Source organism: Ambystoma mexicanum, chromosome 1p (genome assembly GCF_040938575.1).
Source record: "Ambystoma mexicanum isolate Mex_15411 chromosome 1p, UKY_AmexF1_1, whole genome shotgun sequence".
Taxonomy (NCBI): Eukaryota; Metazoa; Chordata; class Amphibia; order Caudata; family Ambystomatidae; genus Ambystoma; species Ambystoma mexicanum.
The window spans coordinates 519044508-519067228 of NC_090921.1; the positions used below are offsets into that span (position 1 = coordinate 519044508).

At 47.5% G+C, this 22721-nt stretch overlaps 1 protein-coding gene across 2 annotated transcripts in view; it reads right to left on the minus strand.

Moving 5' to 3' along the window:
* PIAS4 (protein inhibitor of activated STAT 4) overlaps window positions 1–22721 on the minus strand; it is a 741820-nt gene that overhangs the window by 589947 nt on the left and 129152 nt on the right. For both annotated transcript variants that reach the window (XM_069649398.1, XM_069649399.1), the window contains one exon: window positions 5969–6053. In XM_069649398.1, coding sequence (XP_069505499.1) covers window positions 5969–6053 — 85 coding nt within the window. The remainder of the gene's footprint in view (window positions 1–5968; window positions 6054–22721) is intronic.

A 22721-nucleotide genomic window follows, 5' to 3' on the forward strand; every position in this document is an offset into this window, starting at 1 on the left:
AATAAGATTTTACAATTCATTATTGTTTCGAGAGCATTTCGTCAAATGCTCGAAGCGAAACACAAAAAAAAGATTTCTACTTCACTTTCGCGTAGATCTTACATGTCTGTTACAGAACTTTTCTAAGGCCCGTTGATGTATCACAGTACAGATGAGTATGCTGAATTATGAAACCGCTTAGCTTTTCTCATTTAGTAGATTGTCATTTAGTAGATTGTTCTCGATGTATTCAGTCATCTTGGCCAGTGCAATTTGCCATGTGATTTTTTCTCCTCCTATCAATCGGCACCACCATGTGTCCTCTTCGGCCAGGATATCAGCGCCTGCCATGCATGATAGATATAGTTGCCTGATGGCACTGGTAGCTGAACATTGCATTATCAGATGCCTTAATGTCTCTTTTGGTGGATGAGGATTGTGTTTGCAAAATCGACAAGTGTTTGTTAGTGCCTGGCCCCGAATGTGCAAAATCTCAAAATGTGAAAAAGTAGTGCATATAGTAATACAGGAAGAATCTAATGTCACTGCCTGATCCAAACATGTGCACATGTATCTGTTGATTGTGGAATCTTAAGATTCACATGCTATGCATAGGCTGACATCTAGTGGAAGCTACGGAGTATTACAGTTTGTTTTTCGAAACTCAAAAATGTGCATCGACCCAGGGCGTGCCAGTAATACTATCCCTAGTGTGACGTCCCCTGTATCTATGATCCCTCGCACGTGTAGGACCATTTGATTTAATTTTTTCTGACATGAGGTAGCATGAGGAGTAGCACAAGTACAGAGTATCCAAGCAGATAAGATAGATAAAACTGCAAGCCTCCATGCGCCTTATCTGAGGGGAGGAAGGGTGGGCGCATGTGAATCTAAACAGATACAAGCATCAGGTATACGATTACGGTGAGTAATGTATCCCTTCTGAGGCTCGTGGAATTTGCAGTGTTGGAAGGAGGTGGGATGTGAGACGGTTCATGAGTGAACAAATGTCTTAGAACTGCTTGTCCCACTTGAGTATCTGTCTTTGAATGAGTGTCAATGCAGTAGTGCTGAGTAAAGGTGCGATTAGAGCTCCATGTAGCTGCTCCATGAGGAGAGGATGATTATCTACCGGCGAGTCATGCACCGGGGCATGTTTGGGAATTGGGGAGTCGAGATTGTAGGCCTCAGCCTCATCTTCCTCCTCCTCCTGGTCCTCGTCATCCCCATAATAAGAGACCCCTGTCTGGTCTTCCACTGATTGTGGTTCAGTTTCCTCACAATATAAATCAGGGTGGTAAGATTCAATCACCAAAGGGTCTGTGACCAAGCTCTGCGCTGGGGCATCAGAGCTGGGTTTTTTTAGCAAGGGGCTGATAGTTCTTAGCCCCCGAAGGGGCAGAGGTAGCCGGGGTGTTGGCATAGCTATGAAAGTAATTAGGGTCTTGGTCATAGAATCCGCCATAAATGACCTGAATTCCATTCTCTGGAACTAGGAATAACATGTTCTGGTTGTTCCTCCATGCCCATATCCTGAGCAGTGGGAGGAATGACTACTCTTCGGTGGTAGGGTCAGGGACCTTGGACCTTCCCATAGATTTAGGGGCCGTCTGTTTAGCTTTATGAATACGGTGTTCATAAGACTTTATGCTTTGTATCCCCCATTCCCATGACTAGAGGAAGTTGTCCAGTATTTTTGGGGGCCTCCGAGGGATTTCACGCCTGGCGTCGAGATTCTGAGGTGGTACGAGGTTCGGAGGTTGCATTGGTGGAAGGATGTTAAATCTCGGGTGTAGACGCTACGCGTCTTGACTGAGGAGAGGTCGGAATCGTCTGACAACCGGGCCTCAGGGACCATTGAAAGTGCGACACCTTTATCAACCACGGACGGTTGGTCTTTGTCATGAGGCGAGCGCGAATGGGAATACCCAGAGGACACATTCGGTAGACCGCTCTCTTGTTGTCTTCCATTGCCGATTGCTTGACACACATGTCGAGTCATGGCCGGGGTTGGTGTGTTTAGTGGAGGTAATGCGTCGCGCTCTTTCCGCCGGGTGTTGTCCCCACAACGTGGCCGCCGGCCAGTCCTATGTGGTCAGGGGCCTGCGCGTGGGTGTCCGAAGTCACCCCTCTGCCCTCGCCGTCAGATTCGGCAGCACTGCTGCCATCGCTGAATGTCCCCTCCACTTCCATGGTCTCTAGCTGCCTTGCGTAGTAGGCCCAGCGTTTAGTCGAGCGGACTTTAAGGGTTTTCAGCTTGAAGAGCTTGCAAGCTCGACAGGGAGCCTCGGGATGGTCTTGTGGGAGACACAGATTGCACATATTGTGCTCGTCTACCCAGGGAAACTTCCGGTTACACTTTGGGCAGAACTTAAATGGAGTGCTCTCCATATGGTATAAATGGCAGCAGGCGGGTATATGTAGGAAAAAAGATGGAAAGAAGTCGGTTATGACCACCCACCCACTCTCCCTACTGTACAGGGCAGAGGCCTTCCAAAGCCTGACATGTGTCGTGGCAGATCTCGACGGCTGGTTTCCTCGATCTTCACCGGCATCGATCTTCGGCGGAAGTAAACGGGGAAGTTTAACGGTAATTTTAAGAATAAATGGCTAAAGCCAAGGGAACTCTGCAATACGCGTCCGACTAGTATGGCGGAAAAAGACAATCTGAGGGTCCTACACGCGTGAGGGATCATGGGTACAGGGGATGTCACACTAGGGATAGTATTATGGGGGACTTCACACTAGGGATAGTATTACTGGCACGCCCTGGTTCAACACCGAGTTTCGAAAAACATACTCTGCAGCTTCCACTAGATGTCGGCCTATGCATAGCATGTGAATCCAAGCAGTATATATACATATATCCACATTACTCACCGTAATCGTATTTATGATGTTTGTATCTGCTTAGATTCACATGCTATGCATAGGCCAACATCTAGTGGAAGCTGCAGAGTATTGCTGCCGAGTCTGCTCAGCTGCTTTGACCAAAACGTCATTAAACAGGGGTTGATTATCCACTGGGGAAACACGGAACGGGGAATCCGGTGGAACTGGAGAGTCCATAGCATAGACCTGCGCCTCATCGTCATTATCCAGTCATCCTCTACGTCATAGTACTGATCATCCTCTTGATATTCTTCTGTGTCTGCATGTATATCAAAGATCTGCAGGGGTGCGAGATTATTTTGGCAGTAGACGTATCACAAGGATCAGAAGAGATGAGCAATCTTTTTCCCAATGGCTGGGATGATTGACGGGGCCAAAAAGTAGAAGCCTAATCAGTGGTGGGTGTATTTTGTAAGCTCTCAAAGGCTTAAGGGTGCTCTTCAAAGAAGTTAGCAAAGAAAGTAATTCTGGACATTACTCTATGTCCTGAGCTGACCATTTGGCTGAGCTGGGGATAATGCCAGGGTAAGGAACAGCAGGGCCTTATGTAGGGTTTCACTAAAAAGGCCCCCCACTATCCTCCTGTAGGGTTTCATCAATCTCCTATACAGTGTCTGTGGCAGGGGGTAGGCCTTTCACTAGGTCCGTCCTTAAGGGACCTTGTCCTTGTGCGCAATCCTATGATCATAGTTTTTAAAGGAGGATCTTGAACTAGGCGCGTCCTCTGACATTTGGTGGTCAGAAGGGGCTTCCGATGCATCTTTCGACGTTCGGTAGATGAGGATTTATGGGCAGCGTCTTTAGTCTTATGGGGCCTGTCATGAGGAGACCGACTCTTGGAGTGCCCAGAGGACAGAATCCACAGATCTGCCCATAGACGCCAAATCTCGGTGTGTGCTTTCCACATCGCTGCGGGGCATGTGTTTAATGTGGGGAGATGGGGTGCTTTTGCCGCCGGGTGTAGTCCCTACAACAGAGCTGCCGGCCTGTCTTACAGGGTCGGGGGCTAGCACTGGGGAACGTGGAAGTGCCCAGTCACCCTCGCCGTCCGAAAGGATGCCGTCGCTGGCGACAATCTCAGCCTGCATGGCGTGATGGGCCCATCGTTTCGTCCTACGATCTTTAAGGGTCTTGGGTCGAAAGAGCTTGCAAGCCCGACAATGCCCTTCGTCGTGGTCCCGATTAAGACACAGGTTACACACCTTGTGCTCATGAATTCACAGAATTATTACCGGCTGGACAAAATTTAAAAAGGTGTCCTATCCATGGTCCGGACAAGCAGCAGGGCGACAAAGGAAAGGGGTTGAGAAATACATTGTGATATGATCGCCCCTCACTGTCCCTACTGTAAGGGCCTATGACCATAGGGCTTTCCAAGGCCAAAGGAATCCAGCAAAGTTTCTTCGTCCGATGGTTCGTCTTGTCCTTCGATCGTTCATTTTTCACCGCATTGAGACATGGCGGTCGAAAAAGGACAGGAAGAGTAACTATTTATAAACTTTGATGAGGGAGAGGCACACACTTTTATTGGTGATTTAGACTTTTTTACTCCCTACACAAATCATTTACTCTTAACTCTAAAACAACTGGGAGTAAAATACTCCGATTTCAAAATCATATCTAGAGCACTGTGTAAAAGCCATCTAACTTGTTAAGTGCAACAGGATGTAAAATCCACCAGCTGTGTAGTCTCTCCAACAAGAAAATCCAGCTCAAGGCTACAGTTCAAAGATGCCAGGGAAGTCTGGATGCACAAGAAGCCCAGGATCAGTATTGCACACACTGGCCACAGTACGGGGACAGAGCAAGACGTGTGCATACAGCAAGGAAACTCTGAAAGGGAAGTACATGCCCTAGGGACAAGTACCAGGGGAGAGGGAGATGGTGCACAGGTGAGTTTAGGTGTCCGGTTCAGATCTTGTTTGTGGAGGGTGGGGTCTCAGGACAACATCACTTGGACCCACGGCACTGCATTGAACAGATCAGGCACATCCAAGGAAGAAGAAACCAATGATCTATGAGGCAAAGAACAGCAGCAGAAGGACAAATTTGGGACTCATAAAGGAGGCGTTTGTCCCATAACGAAGACAACAGCTGGAGGCGACCCAGGATTTTATATGTGGAGCTGATGTAGACTAGAAGGCAGCCACTTGTTCTAGGCCAACACAGCACAAATGGCTCCCAGCTTGAGGCACTGGAGAGCCAGGATAGTTTTCTCAGGAGGATCAGCACTGATGGCAAGAGGTTATTCAGCATGGACAGCCAGGCAATCCAGCCAGGAAGACTGGGACAGGCAAAATAAGAGCCCAAATAGGGATTCAGCAAAACAGAATCAGGGACGCAAAGTGGAAGGGTCACAGCCAGAAAGGCCACACAAGGATCCACAGCAGCAGGCCATCTCCTCAGTGGTGCCCAGGCGCGTTCCAAAGCATATTTGAGAATTCACCATGGTTTCCTGCTAAGAGGGGATGACTTAGCTAGCACAACAATTCCCAAATCCAGATACCACAGTTTTAGGCCAGCCAAATGGGACTCACCAGCAAAAGCCTTAAACACAGCCACTCAAAGGTTGTCGATTGTTACAGCCAAGACGCTCATCCAGTCGACACAGCCTTAAACACCAACAGAGCGGGTCTTTGTGGGCACGCAACAAATCAACAAAACTTCATTTTGACCATACCTCATGTGTCACTCAAACAATGGGGGTTAGGATTTATATGAATACAGTAGTATCCCCAAAGGCACCTTTGAGGGTGATAAAAATGACAACTGTGGTGCAGCCAAAATAGTAGTACAGCTGCCACCAGCCTACTGTTACTACTTTGGGACCAAAATGAGGTGCTCAAAAAGCTCCCAGCGCCATTAGCCATATAGCAGTGGGTTTTTTTTTTTCACAGCACTTTTTGCGGGCAATTTTCAACCCCCCCCATATTTTTTGTTTTCACAATGAATGAACGTCGTACCAAATAGCCCAACCGCAACCTTATCATACCACTTCCGTCAACATTCCTATCCCCCACAGGCATTGCCAGATAACAATTCTTTAGTATTTATACAGCAAGCAAATTGAAAGGGTGAAACAAAAGACAAAGAGTACCTAGAATTTCTTATCAGCTCGACTTGTCTTGGAGTAAGGGCAAAAATGCACGGGCTATCTTGCAGCTTCTCGCTGTTCTGGGCAACTGCAAAGAACATACGAAAACAACAAAACTTAAGTTAAATTAAATGTTATGTGATGTGATTCATTTGATTTAAACTACAACTCTGAGATAGCACAACAGACACAATTAGGAATTAAAAAGGCACAACATAAGCAACCATTATTCAAACCATGAAATGCATTAAAGTATTTTTGCGATATTTACAAGACCCACCAAGTCGCAGCATTTTACTTAAGCTCTCATCAAGTGGCATAATTAAAATGGATAATTCCTGCTGGTTCCATGGATAATCACCCTACAAACCCTCACCCGGGTAAATGCCATTTTTAGGTTAGCAAATAGCCCTCAACATTTCTAAGTCCCGTCCTACAATATGTGGGGAAACTGCTGGATAGTGGGAGAAGAAAATCAGCAACATTCAGCCGTGCAATTATTTGTAGGTGCAGTGAAATGGGGTACCGTCATACCAATTTAAGGGCAGCCCTACAGTACTCACCAATGCGAGTTCCCAAAGTTTATGCAGCAAGGACAAAGGGATCTTCCAGGTGAAAAGAAAGGGTGGCTTGTGATTAACTGGTCGACCGCCGTCGTTCAGCATGAGCTGATCCTTTAAAGCATTTGGAATGGGTACTGCTGCCACTCACATTCTGACTTTGCTACCTACAAAGCATCAAGTAGTCATGTGTCCAAAAATGATACTTTCTTGAACTGGCACATCAAAGCCTGATCCCAGTTTGCAGAAGCTGCTGAAAATACATCACACTGACTATGGAGAAGACGTGAATTTATTGTATTTAATTTTCTTTATTGGGCATTCAAAGGTGCAAAAAGACAGGAAGGGGCTTGGGGATAAGAAATGGTCCTACTAGGCCTTGTGAAATTCAGATCATGCAAGTGCAGTACAAGAAGGGCATGGGAGGGGGCGGGGGGTTGCCGGTAACGGCAGACAGACCAGTGGGTAGAGAGTGACATGGGAGGCCAGGTGGACAGTGCCAGGGGAATGGAGAGTGTAGGGGCAAGTCCACATGCTAAGTGTGAGGGACAGGCTCAAGCTAGGGTGACCAGATGTCCTGGTTTTGACGGGACTGTCCTGGAATTTGGAGCTCCATCCCCTTTGTCAAGATTATGTTGCTATGGAAAACTGCAGTGGTCCTGGTTTTTGGTAGGTCTTAATAGCTGGCTGGCAGGCATGCACAGCAGAAATACTGCATTTTACAAGTTAGTGTTAGTTCATAATTAATGTATCGCTCATTTATCACAAAGTGTTTATGTGAACAGTAGCACTTAAACCCCTTCTCCTCCAACTGCTACTGAAGTGTAGCGCCTGGATGTTACGCTCACCTGGCATCCATGGGGACGCCCTTATGCCCTGGTTGCCGGATTCACCCTGGACCCTTCCCTGATTCCGGATGGTGCCTTCTATGGAGGTCGGGCCTGAAAACACAGGAGGAATGGACTTAGGAACAGATTTGGTTTTCTTCCCACGCTCCCTGGATTCGATATGATGGCCCACTCCTCACATTGTTGTTATGTCTGGCGTGCCCTCCGTCCTGCCTTCTGTGCAGGGGTGCAGAGTTTTCTGCGGGTTTGAGCGACCGAGTTAACTTCACTGGTGCTAACCCATTCAAGTGTCTTTACGGAGGCAAGTCTGGTTAAAGCAATCTTAAAATGTCCTTGCTTTCCTTTCTTGCTATTAATGTCTTTTCCTTATTTATTCCCCCTTAGGTGCACCGAGGTTTGGTGGATGCGCAGCTTGGATCAGCCTCCTACCCGGATGATGGACGCAGGAGCGTGTGATGGATGGTAGGTTAAGCGCGAAGTTGCGGCACAGTAATGTCTTCTTTTGCTAACCTGTGTTCTTTATTCCTTTTTAGGTCGCGATTGTCTTTCTGGGCGTGTGAAGATTTCCAGAGCAGAGCCGGCCAAGAAATGCCCAGCCAGGTGAGGTTCTTGTGATTACCACCGTAAATGCCATGAGTAACCTTTAACATAGTCCTTCTTTCTCTCTCACTCCAGGTGCTTCGTTCTGGTGCGTGCGTGATGTCCCGGTGATGCTGCCGACTGGATGAAAGACCGCGAGCTGCAGGAAGACGGATACTCAATGGATTGGAAGCTGCAGGTAAGCGGAGACTGCTAATGATGTTCTTTTGTCTCCTCTGCAGGTCCGCTGTTCAAGGATCGCCGGATTCTGGTCTCTGGACACGATGAGCGTCACGCTGCTGGCTGCAGAATAACGCGAAGCACGTTCTGTAACTTGGGTGTGGTTTATATAGCCCTCTAGTAAAGTAGTCCAGGTAAAGTAGTCCCATCTACCACACCCAAAACACTGCACCGCACAGTCTGGTTCTAGGAACTTGGCTGTGTGGGTGTGGGTGCCTCCATGTTGGCTGCAGGACGCCAATGAAAAGTAGTCCCTTCAAGACTGTGTCCCAATCTGAACATGAGCCTGGCGCCAACGGCACCAGGATTGACTCCAGGAGAGTCCATGAGGATAGTACAAGGCCCTTGGGACCCTAAATGAACCCCGAGTCTTAGCCCTACCTGGCATGTGACCATGCCAGTGGGGTTTTGGGTCACGTGTCGTGACACTGGACAACCACTTTCAAGAGCTGGTCCTACTTTTATGTTATTTGCCATGTCCCGGGATTTTACTTTTAAATCTGGTCACCCTAGCTCAAGTGATCACGGGTGTTCAGGAGAGCATTTTCCGTGACTCTGGAAGCTCTGAAGTCAGACTGGTGATCATGGACACAACCAACTGAGTTTGTGGTGGATAAGCTGGGAGATGGCTAGTTTCTCCAAGAGTTTGCCCAGGAAGGAGGTAATGGTGATGGGGCGGTAGTTAGCCGGACAAGCAGGGTCAGCAGAAGACTTTATAAGGAGAGGGTGCACAAGGGAGTACTTGTGGAGTAAATTCAGTTACTCACTGTAGTGTCCAACGTACTCTTAGTCTATAGTCCCCTTTCCTACATACTGCATGGGCGTCCCTTGGCTAGGGCCCTGGGTTAGGGACGGGAGACAACCTTTTTCACCAGAAAAAAAGAACTTCTTCCCCCTTTAAATTTAGAGGAGGGCACGGCCGTGGGAGCATGCGTGCCCATGACTCCGCCCACCGGCACCACTCAGTCCCCATTTACACAGACAATATTTGACAATGCCCAATGACACCAGTATAAAGGGAGTTCGGGGGGTATGCCGCTGGAATGCAATGGCCTTGGCTCAGATAGCGTGGGTGTGCATGTTAGCTAGAAGTGGTTTGTGCTGCCCTTAATAGACCTCATTGATGGCCGAAACCATCCACCTTGCAATGGAAGCCTTGGATGCTTGATAACCAGGCCTTAACCCCCTCACGACCCCCTCGCCCCTGAAGGTGACAAAAAGTGCATCAGATTTGAGGAAGCCCTTAGACGTGTGCTGAAATTCTAGCTGTACAGGACTGACACCCAGACAATGCAAAAACCTCCAAGCATCGTCTTTAGGGTCAGCAAAAAACATAGGTAAGACTATATCCTCATTTAGATGGAAAGCGGAGGGTACCTTGGGTAGGAACGTGGGGTGTGTCCGCAGGGCCACCTTATCCTTGTGAAAAGTCAGAGGCCACCAGAGCATGAATCTCACCGACTCTGCGAGCACAGGTGAGACCCATTAGCAAAGCCGTCTTAATGGTGACGCAGCCTCAAGTCCACAGACTCCATTGACTCGAAAACGCTTGAGCTAAATTGAGGTCCCACTCGGGGTGTGGTTTTTTTGATGGACAGGTAGAGTCTGGAGAGGCCCGTCAAATGTTTCTTGACTATTGGGTTGGAAAAGGAGAAGACCTCCTCCTCTGAATTTCTGTAGGCCCCTATGGCCACCAAATAAATGCGCCATGTGTCCACCTGCACACCCGAGTGAGCTTGGTGGCTTGGTGAGCAGAGAAGGAGAGCACATAAAACATGCAAGCCAAGTGGGTTGGGGGGGGGGGGGGGGGTGTCGATCTTCGTGTCACCACAGGTGCAGAACCTAGTCCACTAACTCTTGAACTGGCTCCTTGTAGCCTTGCTCCTAGCCCCTTTAATGATCTCTAGATTAGCCCGAGATGCTTCTGCGTGACCTGCTCAGGAACCACGCTGAGAGGGCTAATCTCTGTGGCGCGGGGTGGATGACCCTACCCCAATGCTGCGCCAGAAGATGAGCTGGGCCCGTCAGAAGGTGAATGGGTGGCCTGTCTGAGAGGCTGAGAAGCAGAACGACAGCCATCACAGAGCTATCAGAATGCTGCTGAGGTGACAGGATTCCTTTACCTTGCAGATCACCCTGTCGACTAGGGGTGTGGGAGGTAAGGGACATGCTGTCATGGATGAGGACGACCTTGCCCCCAAAGAGCAGGAGGAAAGCCGAGCGCTAGCCAGATGGCCTTCAGTTCCAGCCAGCTGATATAGACTCCTGCCGGGTCCAGACTCCATGGACGCTGTGGCTGTGCAGAGTGGCACCCCCAGTGAGAGAGGAGTCCGTAGTGATGGTGACCTGCGTGGTGGCTGCCAGAAAGGCTTGCCCGTCAGCAGGTTGCAGTCCCTGGACCACCACGTGAGCACCAAGTGGAAAGAAGGAGGAATGTTGACTAGTTCCGCTTAGGAGCCGTACTCCCAATTCCATGATACTGCGAACTGCAGCTGTAGGCTCCTCATCCTGAGTCTTGTGTGGGGTACGGCCAGCAGGACCACTGCCAGGAGACCCAATAGATGCTGGTACCACCAGGCCGATGTCACCTCTCGGGTGAGGAAGTGATTAGTGGCCTTCTTGATGGCTGTGATCTTGTTCTCTGGGGTAAAAACCCTTTGAGCTTATGTCCCAGTAAAGTCAGTCTCTGCCTAGGCTGCAGCTGAGACTTCTTGAGGTTGAGCGAAAATCCCACTTTGTGGAGTGAGCTCATAAGGGTGGAGGAAGTGTGGAGCACCGCATTTGGAGATTTTGCCCGTCAAACCAGTCATCCAGGTGCAGGTATACATGGTGGACCTGAGGAGGGCTGCCACTACATTCACGAGTCTGGTAAACACCCTGGGGGCCGAGTTGAGACCGAAGGGTAGCACCTTGTAATGGAAATGGTAGCCCATGATCCTGAACCGCAGGAAGGAACGATGCAGCTGCCAAATCGGGACATGTAGATAGGTGTCCAGGGAGCAGATGCGTCTCCCCTGCACAACGTCTTCACTATGAGTGCTGGCGTAACAATCTTGAATTTTTGAAGAGGGAGAGGTTGAAAAGATTCAACTCCTCTCAGGACAGCCAGGTTCTTATGTATGGTGAAAATCCTGAAGTAGAAGCCCAATCCTCGCTGGGAGGCTGGGACTTCTTCCACTGCCTGGCTCTCAATGAGCGACCGACTCTCCGCCAACAGAGTTGCTGTCCCAATCTGTGGGAGGAGAGAATCGGTAAGTGGTCCGACGCCAGAACTGTGCGTGAAGGGCAAGCCTGCCCCGCACCAGAGACACGTGGACCCGAAGGGACAAGCCATGCCTTCTTTCCCTCCAAGGCTGTTGCGGAGGAGGGGCACTGAATAAAGCCCTTACTTCCCCCCCCCACTCACCCCACCACTTTTTGTTGTTAACAGTCAATACAGGCATAAACGGTCAGGCTGCCTGGACCTCCGTTCTCAGAAGCCACGGAACCCTCTAAACGTCCACCCCTTGTTGAAGCGCTGATGTGACTGGGTGTATGCTTTGAGCGTGGTCCTCGTAAAGATAAAGACTTCAAGTATATCATCAATTAATGCCGAAATCGGATCAATGAATGTCAAGTCCCTGCTAACACGTAGTGCCAGTATATGTTAATGACGTGAATTGGACCTTGTTTTGGAGTGCTAATCAATGAGACATGTATATATGAAATATTCCACGTTTTAACAAGTTGTAGTCCCGAGTTTTTTCTAATAAGTTATCAACCCGGCCATGGGTCGTCCTTTTAGGTTTCCCATAACCGGATTGAAAGCAACTTCAAATTCCACAGACAAGGGACACTCCAAGATTTTTGTATGCACATTAAATCAATGCCAGTTAATCAATTAGGCTGAAATAAATGTGCAAATCCTCTGGTGTTCCAAGAGCCAACCATGATGAATTCCTTGGCCAATTTTATCTGGCATTATTTATGGTTTGTGAGTTTAACTAAAGTGGTTACGCCACCCAATGCCAGTCGTTATTCTGTTCCGTTGAGTACTTCCGTTCATTTTGATCAGTACTCACCATCTGGTTTTCACACGTGAAGGTTATTTTAATTGGTGGTTTGTCCACCCTTTTTTCCACAGGGTTTGTATGATGGGTACTTGTTACGCTTACAGCTCCTCTGATCCCCTTAACCCCACAACTTGCCACTATAACTTGCTCCACATACGGCTCCACAGTTACATGTGGTTTTGAATTTAGGGGACTCTCCCAATCCTTTATTGCTGAGATCATCTGAAATTTTGAATATATATCGAAGACCAGCGACATGAGTGTGGGCGCTGAGTAACAGATGTCAAAGATGATCTTTGAGTTCAAAGATAAGATCACCATATTTTCATTTCTTCCACAGACGCCACAATTTTAAGATCATTTGAATCAATAGTTTGTACAATAGGGACGTAGTGAAGAAGGCACAACACATTGTTTCGATTCAAAATACAGTTGGCACTTCTTACTATATGTTCCAGACAAAATTATAAATGGAGCCTGTGGTTTGTCAAACTTTCGTGTTAACGTTTTATGATTTTTCTGATCATATCCTTGAGCCTCCCGTCTCCGCATGTGTGGTTTTTCACCATAATTTTTCCCAGAGGTTTGAGCCTCGGTCACCGGTTTGGAGACATTGGTGAGATTGTGATTGCCTCTTTCCTCATTGATGGAGATATTTTTCGTTGTGGGGGGAGAATCTTTATTTGTAATAAAAAAACAACAAGGTTTGAGTGCTAGATTTTCCCCCATCTTTTGCTTAAGGGAATAAAGGACGAAGCAGAGTGAGCCAGTAGAACAGCGTCATTTGAGCCACTGGTTCAACCAATGTACATATTCTCCCTGAGGGAGCCAATTTGGTCTCGTCATTTCCATCGGGTATTTGCTCCCTTTGGAGACACATGTTAAGGTTTGTTGGCAAGGCCATAGGAGGACCCGAGATTGCTTGTTTATCCAGGTAGATCTTGGTAACAGATTCTTCCTCCGAGCCCCTAACCTCAGATGTAGTCTTGGAAGTCCTAGATGGTAATAACGGCAGTTGGGTCTCTAGTGCATAATTTTCATAAGTGGATAGATCCATCAGATCTATTGAGGCCTCATCAATAACTGCCTCTTTTGCATACTTTGTTTTCAAATGTTCATGTTCCTTTAGTTTATTATTCTTTGGAACGTTATTGTTGGTACTAACAGTAACGTTTTGATATTGCGTAGAAACGTCCTTGATGAGTGTGTTGTACGTTGTTTTGAGTTTTGGTTTTTCGTCTTGATTTCCACAATTTTGTCAGCCTTTGAACTGGTTTTCCCAGAGTCTTTGTTGAAGATAGAAAATAACTCAGAGGTCTTTCCTTTAGTTTTGTTACATTCAGAGTTAGTTTCAACAGTTTAATTGCTAGTACATGCCGCTATACGTGATGCAATTGGCTCAGGATTCTTATCTTTTGTGTTGACATAATCAATATTGTTTTTGACCGTTTCGGTGCTAGCACCCTCCACCAGACTTGATGTATTTGGTAATTGGGGGTCCTGAATGGCTGGATTGGATTGTCCCAAGCTGCTCTTTATTGCACTGGAAAACGACATGGTTAATTTTTGTGTATCCTAAATTACAACAACTGTCTTCATTTTCATTCAAAGAAACCCACAACATTTGTCCAGATTTATTCAAAAATATTTGTGTGGACTATTATGAGTCGCCACGTCTTTTGAGCGCACAGTCGGAACTGTCTGCTGATGATCGACTTTAAGAGTGCCATTTTTGTGCAAATTACACCCCGTTGTATCTTTAAGTTTCAATAGTGTTAAAGCTTCCTTTGCAACTTCAGCAAAAAAAAAATAAAATAAAAAAAAGTCCATGGCGCCACCTTTCTTTTTGCTCAGTTAACAAGGTCAGAGATCCTTCAATCTTTTTGTTCAAGTCACGATAGATGTACTTGAACAAGATAGTCACTTTCCAAATTTAGAACCTTCGAATTTATAAGAGCAGTTAACGTTGTCAGATCTTTGATGTTCTCATCAAGTTGTTCATAAAGTCTGATGAATGGTGAAATTGTGATAGCCATAGATGACATCAAAATGGGTTGTAGCTCCTTTATGATTAGTTCGGTAAGGGCTTTGGACTCAGGTTTAGTACGAGTTCTGAACTTGTTTTTTCTTATTTTTGGATATGCGCGTTCCATTATTGATTAGTCAGAAGGTAAGGAGTCAGTAGACAAAGGGGATGCCTCGTTTCATATAATTTGATTCTGCTCATATGTGATGTTGTCATTCTGCGCTACTGACTGAATAGTTTTTTGCGACTCCTGAAAGAGCAATTTGGGCTGGGTGATGTGCTCAGATCTAGCCTTTGTCGTTTATACCGGCCACTTTGCCATTTATTTTTCGGCATGATTTCCTTCAAAGTAGGTTTATCAGTCTTGTTGAGGATATCATTAGGTTCACAATGTTCAATATGTTCATTACATCCATTTACATTTTTATCTTTCCGTATTTTATTTAGGTGCGAGATGTCAAGTGTTTGTTTACAATTTCCAGAGAATTGCCTCTTTCACACCTGCCTTCCTGTTCTAAATCACAACTCAGTTCGCCAGTATTTGCAGTGAATTCCGGCTGTAAAACAGGTGGGTGGACACTAAAGATCTTGTCTCCTTTTTCCACTCCACCTTCCTGTGTGCAAGCGGATTGTGATTCAGTTGTGGTCTGGTCATACAGGACAGCCATCGATTGGTTAAAGCCTTCGGGTCACTGCATGTGCCGACATTTGCCAAAGGGGCACAGTTTAAGTCTGAGGTCACCAGGAGTGTTGAGACCAAACTGGACGCTCTAGATGACCACTGAGTGTGCTGTATATCACATAGGTCATGACAGTTTGTACTAGAGTGGTGTTTAATATGCTCAGATGTGTTCAATAGCCCAGGCTGCCGGGTAAAGGCAGACCCGCCATCACGTTGTGTAACACGCCATGCCAATACAAGAAGCTGTGGGAACAATAAGCCCTGAGTCAAGGCCCTGGATTGAGTACCATCAAGACATGGTTCTACATTGACATGGGTCAAGTATCCATGGCCATTTGCCCCAGGTGCAAAGAGGCACCACTACCATCAACTGGATGCAGTCTGAGTAAGCTTAGGCACGTCCCACATCCTTTTTTGCAAATTAAGCTGTTATTGGGAAAGTCAAAAGTTGCTGTGCACCTCCCTCCCCCCCAGTGAATGCGATGCAGATTCAAAAATGCTTGATCAGCTAACATCCAGCACACACCCACCTACATGTTAATTTGTTGTAAAAACAGGATGGAAATAGAGTTCAGGTGCAGATCTCACTCCCATGAGATCGAGTTTCATTTGTGCACACGTTTTTAGCTGATATGTTCTACTTTTTTCTCCATCATGAGACATTGTGCTTGCTTGTGTTCTTGTGGAGGGGCGATCGACCCAACAATCACATGGTATCACCAGAGTCTGGAACCTTTGAAATGACAGATTTCCGCCGGGGAAACGCACAAACGCAGCAAACAGCCAGGAAAATGCGACTTTCTCGGGCATAACATTTAGGCAGTCAGGCAGCCAATCGGGCTCAGAGTGCATTCAGGCCATTCTCCTGCCTCTCAGAAACCCGCAACAACTAATGTATATTGGACGAGTACCCAGCCATTCAGCGCTCCACACTGCATTCATACCAGTTTCGGGCAGGGCGGTCTTCACTCATTGTGTCATCCACCAGATACTAGACACCCACTACATTAAATGCATATTCGTCACACTCCATTCACCCATGCCCCACCCCACAGGCATACCCACAACATAGTCATTGGGAAGGCTCCAGCCAGTCTGGTCTGGACTTCCCCCACAACACCATATATGGAACTTCCACCAAACAGCCGTTCAGGAGGAAGGGGCAGAGTCAGGGCTTCCCGGGACTTCGGGAATACAAGGTAACATGCAATAGAAAGCAAGAGGCCACAGGGGCCATCTTGTTTCCTATGAGGAATCAATTGATTCCAATGACAGGGCCTGGGTATCCAAAAATGCAGGATACTCAGAGCACCAGTCAAATTCAGCATGGAGCTGCCACCAGCCCATGACCTGCTCCGTGGGCCACCCACAGGTGCCCAAAAACACACTGAGTACAGGGTTGTACTCCCACCCATGGGTGCCATAAGGGTATCCCAAGGGTCTGTACACCAAACCAAAGCGTAAGAGCTGCACCGCCAGGAGTCCCACATGAACTCCTGTGCGGAAAACAAGACAGAACATACATGATAAATCAATAAAGGACAAGGATATGGAGGCTGTGTCATTCCAATGCATTTCCAGCATCACACTAACCAAGTGGGCAGAGTCAACACAAAGGTTTAACCCGCTACATACTGGGTTTAGGAAAGGCATTGGGACCACACTCTGGTCCGACGCTTGCCACTTCAGAAGCTGGCGGCAGCACTGGGAGAACTCTATGTGGCATATCTGGATCGATCCTCAGCTTTCGATAATGTGGATATGGGAATAGTGTGGAAGAAATTGAGGCTGTGGGGGATATATTCAGGGCTCCTTCAGATGTTGGAATTGCATTACTCCAGCAATGTGGCAAGGGTTTGGTTAAAAATGGAGGCGGACCTTTCCAGGAGTATTAGACTGGAGAAAGACATTAGACAAGGATGCGTTATAACCCACCCCATCTTGTTCAACCTTCATATGGTGGACCCTTGGGAAGTAAAAGCTGGCATGGTTACACCCCAAATGTGCAGGGTTAAGAAGCAACTGCATTGCCTATGCAGATAGGCAGATGTTAGATTTTACACCTGCAGGGCTGCAGCGTATGAGGAATGGGGTGGCAACATAATTAACAATAAACTAGAGATAAACCCTTTTAAATCCTTTGTAGCCAAGATTAGCAAGAATAAAAAGGAAACCCTACAAATGGTCCATAAAAAGATACTCGTGTGGCTGAAGTGAAGACCTTCATGCATTTGTTTGGGGACACCATGACACAGGTCTAACATGTCAGCTATGCAGACATAGGCTCACTGAGCTAAGCCCTTCAATCGCCATTGTGGGATGTGCTGCTTTAAACTTGTTCATGGTCTTCAACACGCTAATACACATCATGAACGGGCCTAGGTGTTGAACAGTTTTCAGGGCCAGCCACCAAAATCTGCACTAGCGCCCCTGTTCAAGACTGGAGGGCTTTCTTAGGCTAGTCCGAGTGTTCGGTTATATGTAGGGTGGACTCCGATCCTTCCTCATGTATGAAGGTTATACTTTCCTGATGGAGAAAGTTGCAAACAAAGTAGTACTGGTACAATTTTAGGAGCAAAATGGCTGTACTGGCTGGCCCCTGTGTCCTTACCCTTCGCTCTAGTTCTCGTTTTTGGCTAATTGACAACACAGGAACGTTGTCACTTTCCTCCTTTGGGACTCCGTACTGGATGGGCAGCGTTCCCTGCCAAGACAATTTCGGGACCTTTCTACCACCATCATCTCAAATTAGCCTCTTTGTGTGCCTTGGGATAGGAAGCAGCATCCTCCTGAAGGATTGCGGGACACCACTACCCTGTCTCAGTTTGTCTGGGCCAACCTGGGTAGACTCCACAGTGGTTTCCTTTGTGCTGAAAGCTACCCCTCAATCCATTGGAATCTGCGTGGCCAGATTCTTCATCAGCCACTTTTTCCATTACCTTCATTCCTGGCCAGTGGGTACTACACCAGAGGCGTTGGGTTGTTCTTTTGGGGCCATGCTACTGTTGGGGTTATGTTACAGCCAGCTCCCCTTGTGCGCTGCTTTTGTTTTTGGCATTTAGCCATTTGAACCCTAGAGTGCTCGGATGTCGCCCCCGATCAGCTTCCTGTAGAAGCCCTTCCTCCTTCCCACCGCCGATTGGTCCTTTAGGCTCTCAGACGCACTCTCAGGACAGCCTCTGCAGCCCTCAGTTATAAGCACATGGCAAAGGGCAGCTCCCAAAGAAGCAGCTCCAGTCCATGTTGGCCGCGTTCGCCTGCCGCCAGCAGTGACTGACAAGGTAAAATTCAGGCGTCTACTCCTACTCCCCAATTCTCTCAAATGAAGCTATTTGTTCATTTACTGCTGTGTCTCAAATCTAGGTGTCACTGCATTTCCTGTTGAGTACCAAATGAAAGCGTTTCTCGAATAAGGACTGGTGAGTAAGCCGGAGTGGAGTTCAGGGAAGAAGAGAGCTGTCCAAATGGGAGGGCGACAGGTGTCCTCCCTTCCCTATAGAGGATCAAACGGGAAACAGGGGGAGAGATGGATCCAACTTAAGTGGACAATAGACAGAGGAAAAGAAGAGTTATCTCGCAACTGATGTACCACATTCCCCCCCTCTCTTCCCCCGGAGGTACCCATGGGGATGTCAATTGCTGAACACCAAAAATAATGGGCAGCACTTAGTCTGAACACTGGGGGTAGAAAAGGTACTGCCACTACATAGCCCATTGAGGACCCACTCTTCGGCACACAACATAGGAGTGCGTAGCACGCCAGAATATACAATGGGGGAAGGGATACAGCCCACAGTCAAATCAAAACCATGAGGGTAAAATAGGGTACTGACACTAACAAATCTAAATAAATAAACTCATCCTTCTGCATAAACCTCTCAAACCCTGAACTAAAAACAACCATACTTCTACAGCACAACAAACCGCACACTTCACTACACCAACACAAACCAGACAGCCTCGCACAACAGAACATGTCGGCTACCAACTGAAACACCTATGCTCAGCGAACAGTGTCATCCGAACTGAAGCTGCTAACAGCACATCACGGCTCTCTTGCTCTTTTCTCCCACTCAGTCATACTAAGGTACACCCCTCCCACCCTCTTGCTTTCCAAGTGGTAACAGTGCGCAGTAGAAGAACTTTTAACAGAACAAAAGGGTCCTCATTGGACCAGGGATCAAATTACCACCTGGATTGTTGAAACCGGCCTGCAAAGAAAGTCTTACTCACTGGATTTTTCCATCATTCCTGTGCTGCCTTTTCAGGCATGGTCACCATGAGTACTGAACCACTAGGCCGTACATTAGTGGGCTATTCTACTTAACCACAGGGGCCCCTGTGAGCGTGGCTTTCTGCAGGTCCCCTCTTCTGCGGTTCACAGACTACACAAATCCTGCTGCGTTTTTCTTCCTGGGACTGGAACGATTTGTGAGGATATACTAGTATGTATATCAGTGTTTAATTTATTTTAAAAATTGTGCCTTATAATCCTGTCCATGGAACGGTATTGCTATAAGGTATAACCTTGTGTTTTTAGGCTTAAGTAGACATTATAGGTTTAGTGCTACTCAAATGCTAACTTTTGGAGGCCCTCTGAGCTTGGATGCCAAAATGATAACCCTTGTTCACCCTATGGTGTGCATCTGTATTTTTAATCTATGGAGTGGCAAGTATGAATGTGTGAGGTTGGGCTGCATGAAAGGTGAGAATGAGAAGAGGGGATTTGGAGGAGTGTTGAGGGGCAGAAATGCAATTTGGACAGTGAGGGAGTGTTGAAAGGGAACAAAGGGGAGGGCACTCCAGACGATCGTGTAGTTGGTAGTGCATATGGGATGGGAATGGCTTTTAGAATAGACACGCCCCTGGACCATTTATATAATAAGTTACCCCAATATTGTGATAAAATAATAAAAATACCACTTCCAGGGAGTTCTGGATAATGCGGGACAGTGTGTCCACGAATGGCCATGAGACGGAACGTTCAACAGCGGAACAATAAAACACATGTTCCCGCAATTTATTAGCAACATAAAGGATCGAAGCTCAAGAGCAGGAAATATATTCTGGGGCTTTGGAAGCTCAACAAGAGATAAGGGAGGAGCCTGGGAAGGAGAGCGGACAGGACAATAGTGATGAAACAGGGCCATCCAGTGCTTTGACCCCTTCCTACGGGTTGTACCCAATGCTGAAAACAGCTGCAGGATACACAAACCCACTGTGAATGTCTCCAAGTAGAGAGGTTTGGGGGCTAGGAGGGCAGAAAAAGGTAAAGAAAATGGACGACCGTGCTGGGGGACAAAAGGAAAAAAAGGCAACCGAAAGTACCTGGCGGACATAGCAAAAAAACTAGCAGCAACAGTTGGACACCATGTTCAAGGAGGCCGAAAGGGTGATAGAAAAGGAGAAGGGGTCAGCAGAGGGTAGAGATGGGTAGATATCTGGTAAGATAAAGTTTAAAATGGACAGCAAGGCATCTAACAAGGGGCAGGAAGCGCCGGGCACGTTTGAAGAGGACTATCGTCTCGGACGGGTCTAGGAGGCTCAGCAGTAGCAAGGCAAATATAATGGTGGCAAGGGCCCCAAGGTTGGGAGGTGGTGGGGGCTCTGGATCACGGGCCATTCGAATGCCCCAGTTGCAGAATGGCAGGGGAGACACGCACTACGTGCTGTGGCAGACTATGGACAGAGACCGCCCGATTTACAGTTCGCTCCCCCTTATGACAGGGGCAAGCAAGTGGATATACGCTCAAAAAGGAGACAGCAGGTGTCACCTTAGCGATCGTGGCCATGATGAGTTTGTTAGCGGCATTAAGAGGGGAGCGAGGCGACAGAATATGGGAACAAGCGGGATGCATAAGGGGTAAAATAGAGTAGCAATGTGCACGATGGGTGCCCTTTAACAACTCGCGTGCCCACGTGCGGAAAGTGCCAAGAAGTATGTATACCGATACTTCAGACCTAGGGTCAGTATTGGCCCAGAAGATGAAACCAGATGAGGATCCCGCACAAATACAAGTACAGGAGCTTGGGACGCTAGAGATCCGAAAATCATGGGATGATTACATACCCATTTTTTAACCATATACAAGATTAGACCGAGGGCTACTTTCGGACGTACAGACCTCCCTCGATTAAAATGGTCAGGATAGAGGCAAAGGGTTGGCCAGAGATACAATTAGTGTACACCATTGTAAACTGAAGCAAGAGGGGGAGTCGGAAGATCGAGAACAAGCTACTAGAGAATATGCTAGCAAAGTTCTCCATGGAAGGGGAAGTGCACACCGCAGGCCCTGTAGACGTGGCTCCTGCCAAACAGGAGGGAGATGGTGGGAGATCCAGTGGGGGAATGGGCCACACCACAGCTGGTATCTACATCCCCAGCACACCACACATTGGAGAGCCCAACCACAGGTTTTACCCACAAGGGAGGGTTTTGGAACTTAGCAACAAATGGTATAGGGATACTACCTACAAGGGAGAGGATACCCGCAGAGCGTCCGAGTGGTCGGGTACTTAGGGGCAGGGCCTAGGGTTTAAGGGCCATGTTTTTAGTGTGGGCAACAGGGCCATTTTGCACTAATGCGCCCCTATGAGCAACAGCTCTATTACAGTCCCGGGAGACCACAAGCAGGGCACCAAACGACAGCAGCCCACAAACCCCACCACATCAAGGACAGACGTTTGCCCAAGTAGGACTGGTAAGGATCACAGGGCCGCCCACATACTCATTGCAAGCACCCGCACAGACAAACCCACAAGGGGACAGTACACTATACGCTGTTGGGCCAGAACGTAGTACCTCACTACACAGGAGTGACTGTTCTGGGAGGGAATCCCCTTCCCACAGAATAGGACGCTCCAATAGAGTGCCCACAGAAAGTGCAAGTGCATCTAGTCCTTGCAGTAACTGAAGACTCCAAAAAGGAGGAACCTAGAGTAGCAGTGAAGATAGGACCGAAATATTTCTGTCCTAATAGATACGGAGGCCACCAAATCTTGCATAAAAGAGGGTGGGTTCCCACGGTCAAATAAAGTTATGGACACACAGGGCTTCTCTGGGGCCATTATCATGGTCCCAGTTGAATGGATTTACCACAAACAATAGACACACCACCTTGTAGCGCCTCTATTGTATTCAAAAGACCACACTCCCATAAACATACTTGGGAGGAATTTAAATATAAGCACAACCATTTCATTCTCGTAAAAAGGTGCATGTGCTCCACCCCTGGCAAGTATCCAGCAAGGGTGACAGCCATTATACAGGCCTACTATGCACATTGCAAGGGCAGCCCATGAACCCTGAGGTGTTCCTGTATGGGGTCCAAACACTACTGTGTTGGTTGCCAGGGAAGACATTACAGCTAGCCACAGAGGTTCTGTTCAGGCACTCATGGCACACAGAAATTGCTCCAGGTGCGCAGATTCTTTTGTACCTAGAAGTAATAAAAAGATTTGGTGATATTCTGTGGGACAGAGGAGGACATTGAATGACGTACAGTTCTCTGTATTGAACACACGTTGACATTGACTGACGTTCCTGATGAGCAGCTTTTTTGCAAATGGGGAGGAGGGAGAAGAACAAGTTAGTTACTTACCAACTGTAACGTTCTTTCGATTGGATGTTCCTCCCACGTATTCCTCATCTTCGATATATCCTTACCTTCAGCTGTGCTGCTTCGGAAATGTTTTCTCTCTCCACCAGAGGGCGCTCCACTCGAGGCGGCGGCAATGTCCCTCGGCGGCATCCATCAAGTGTCGACGTC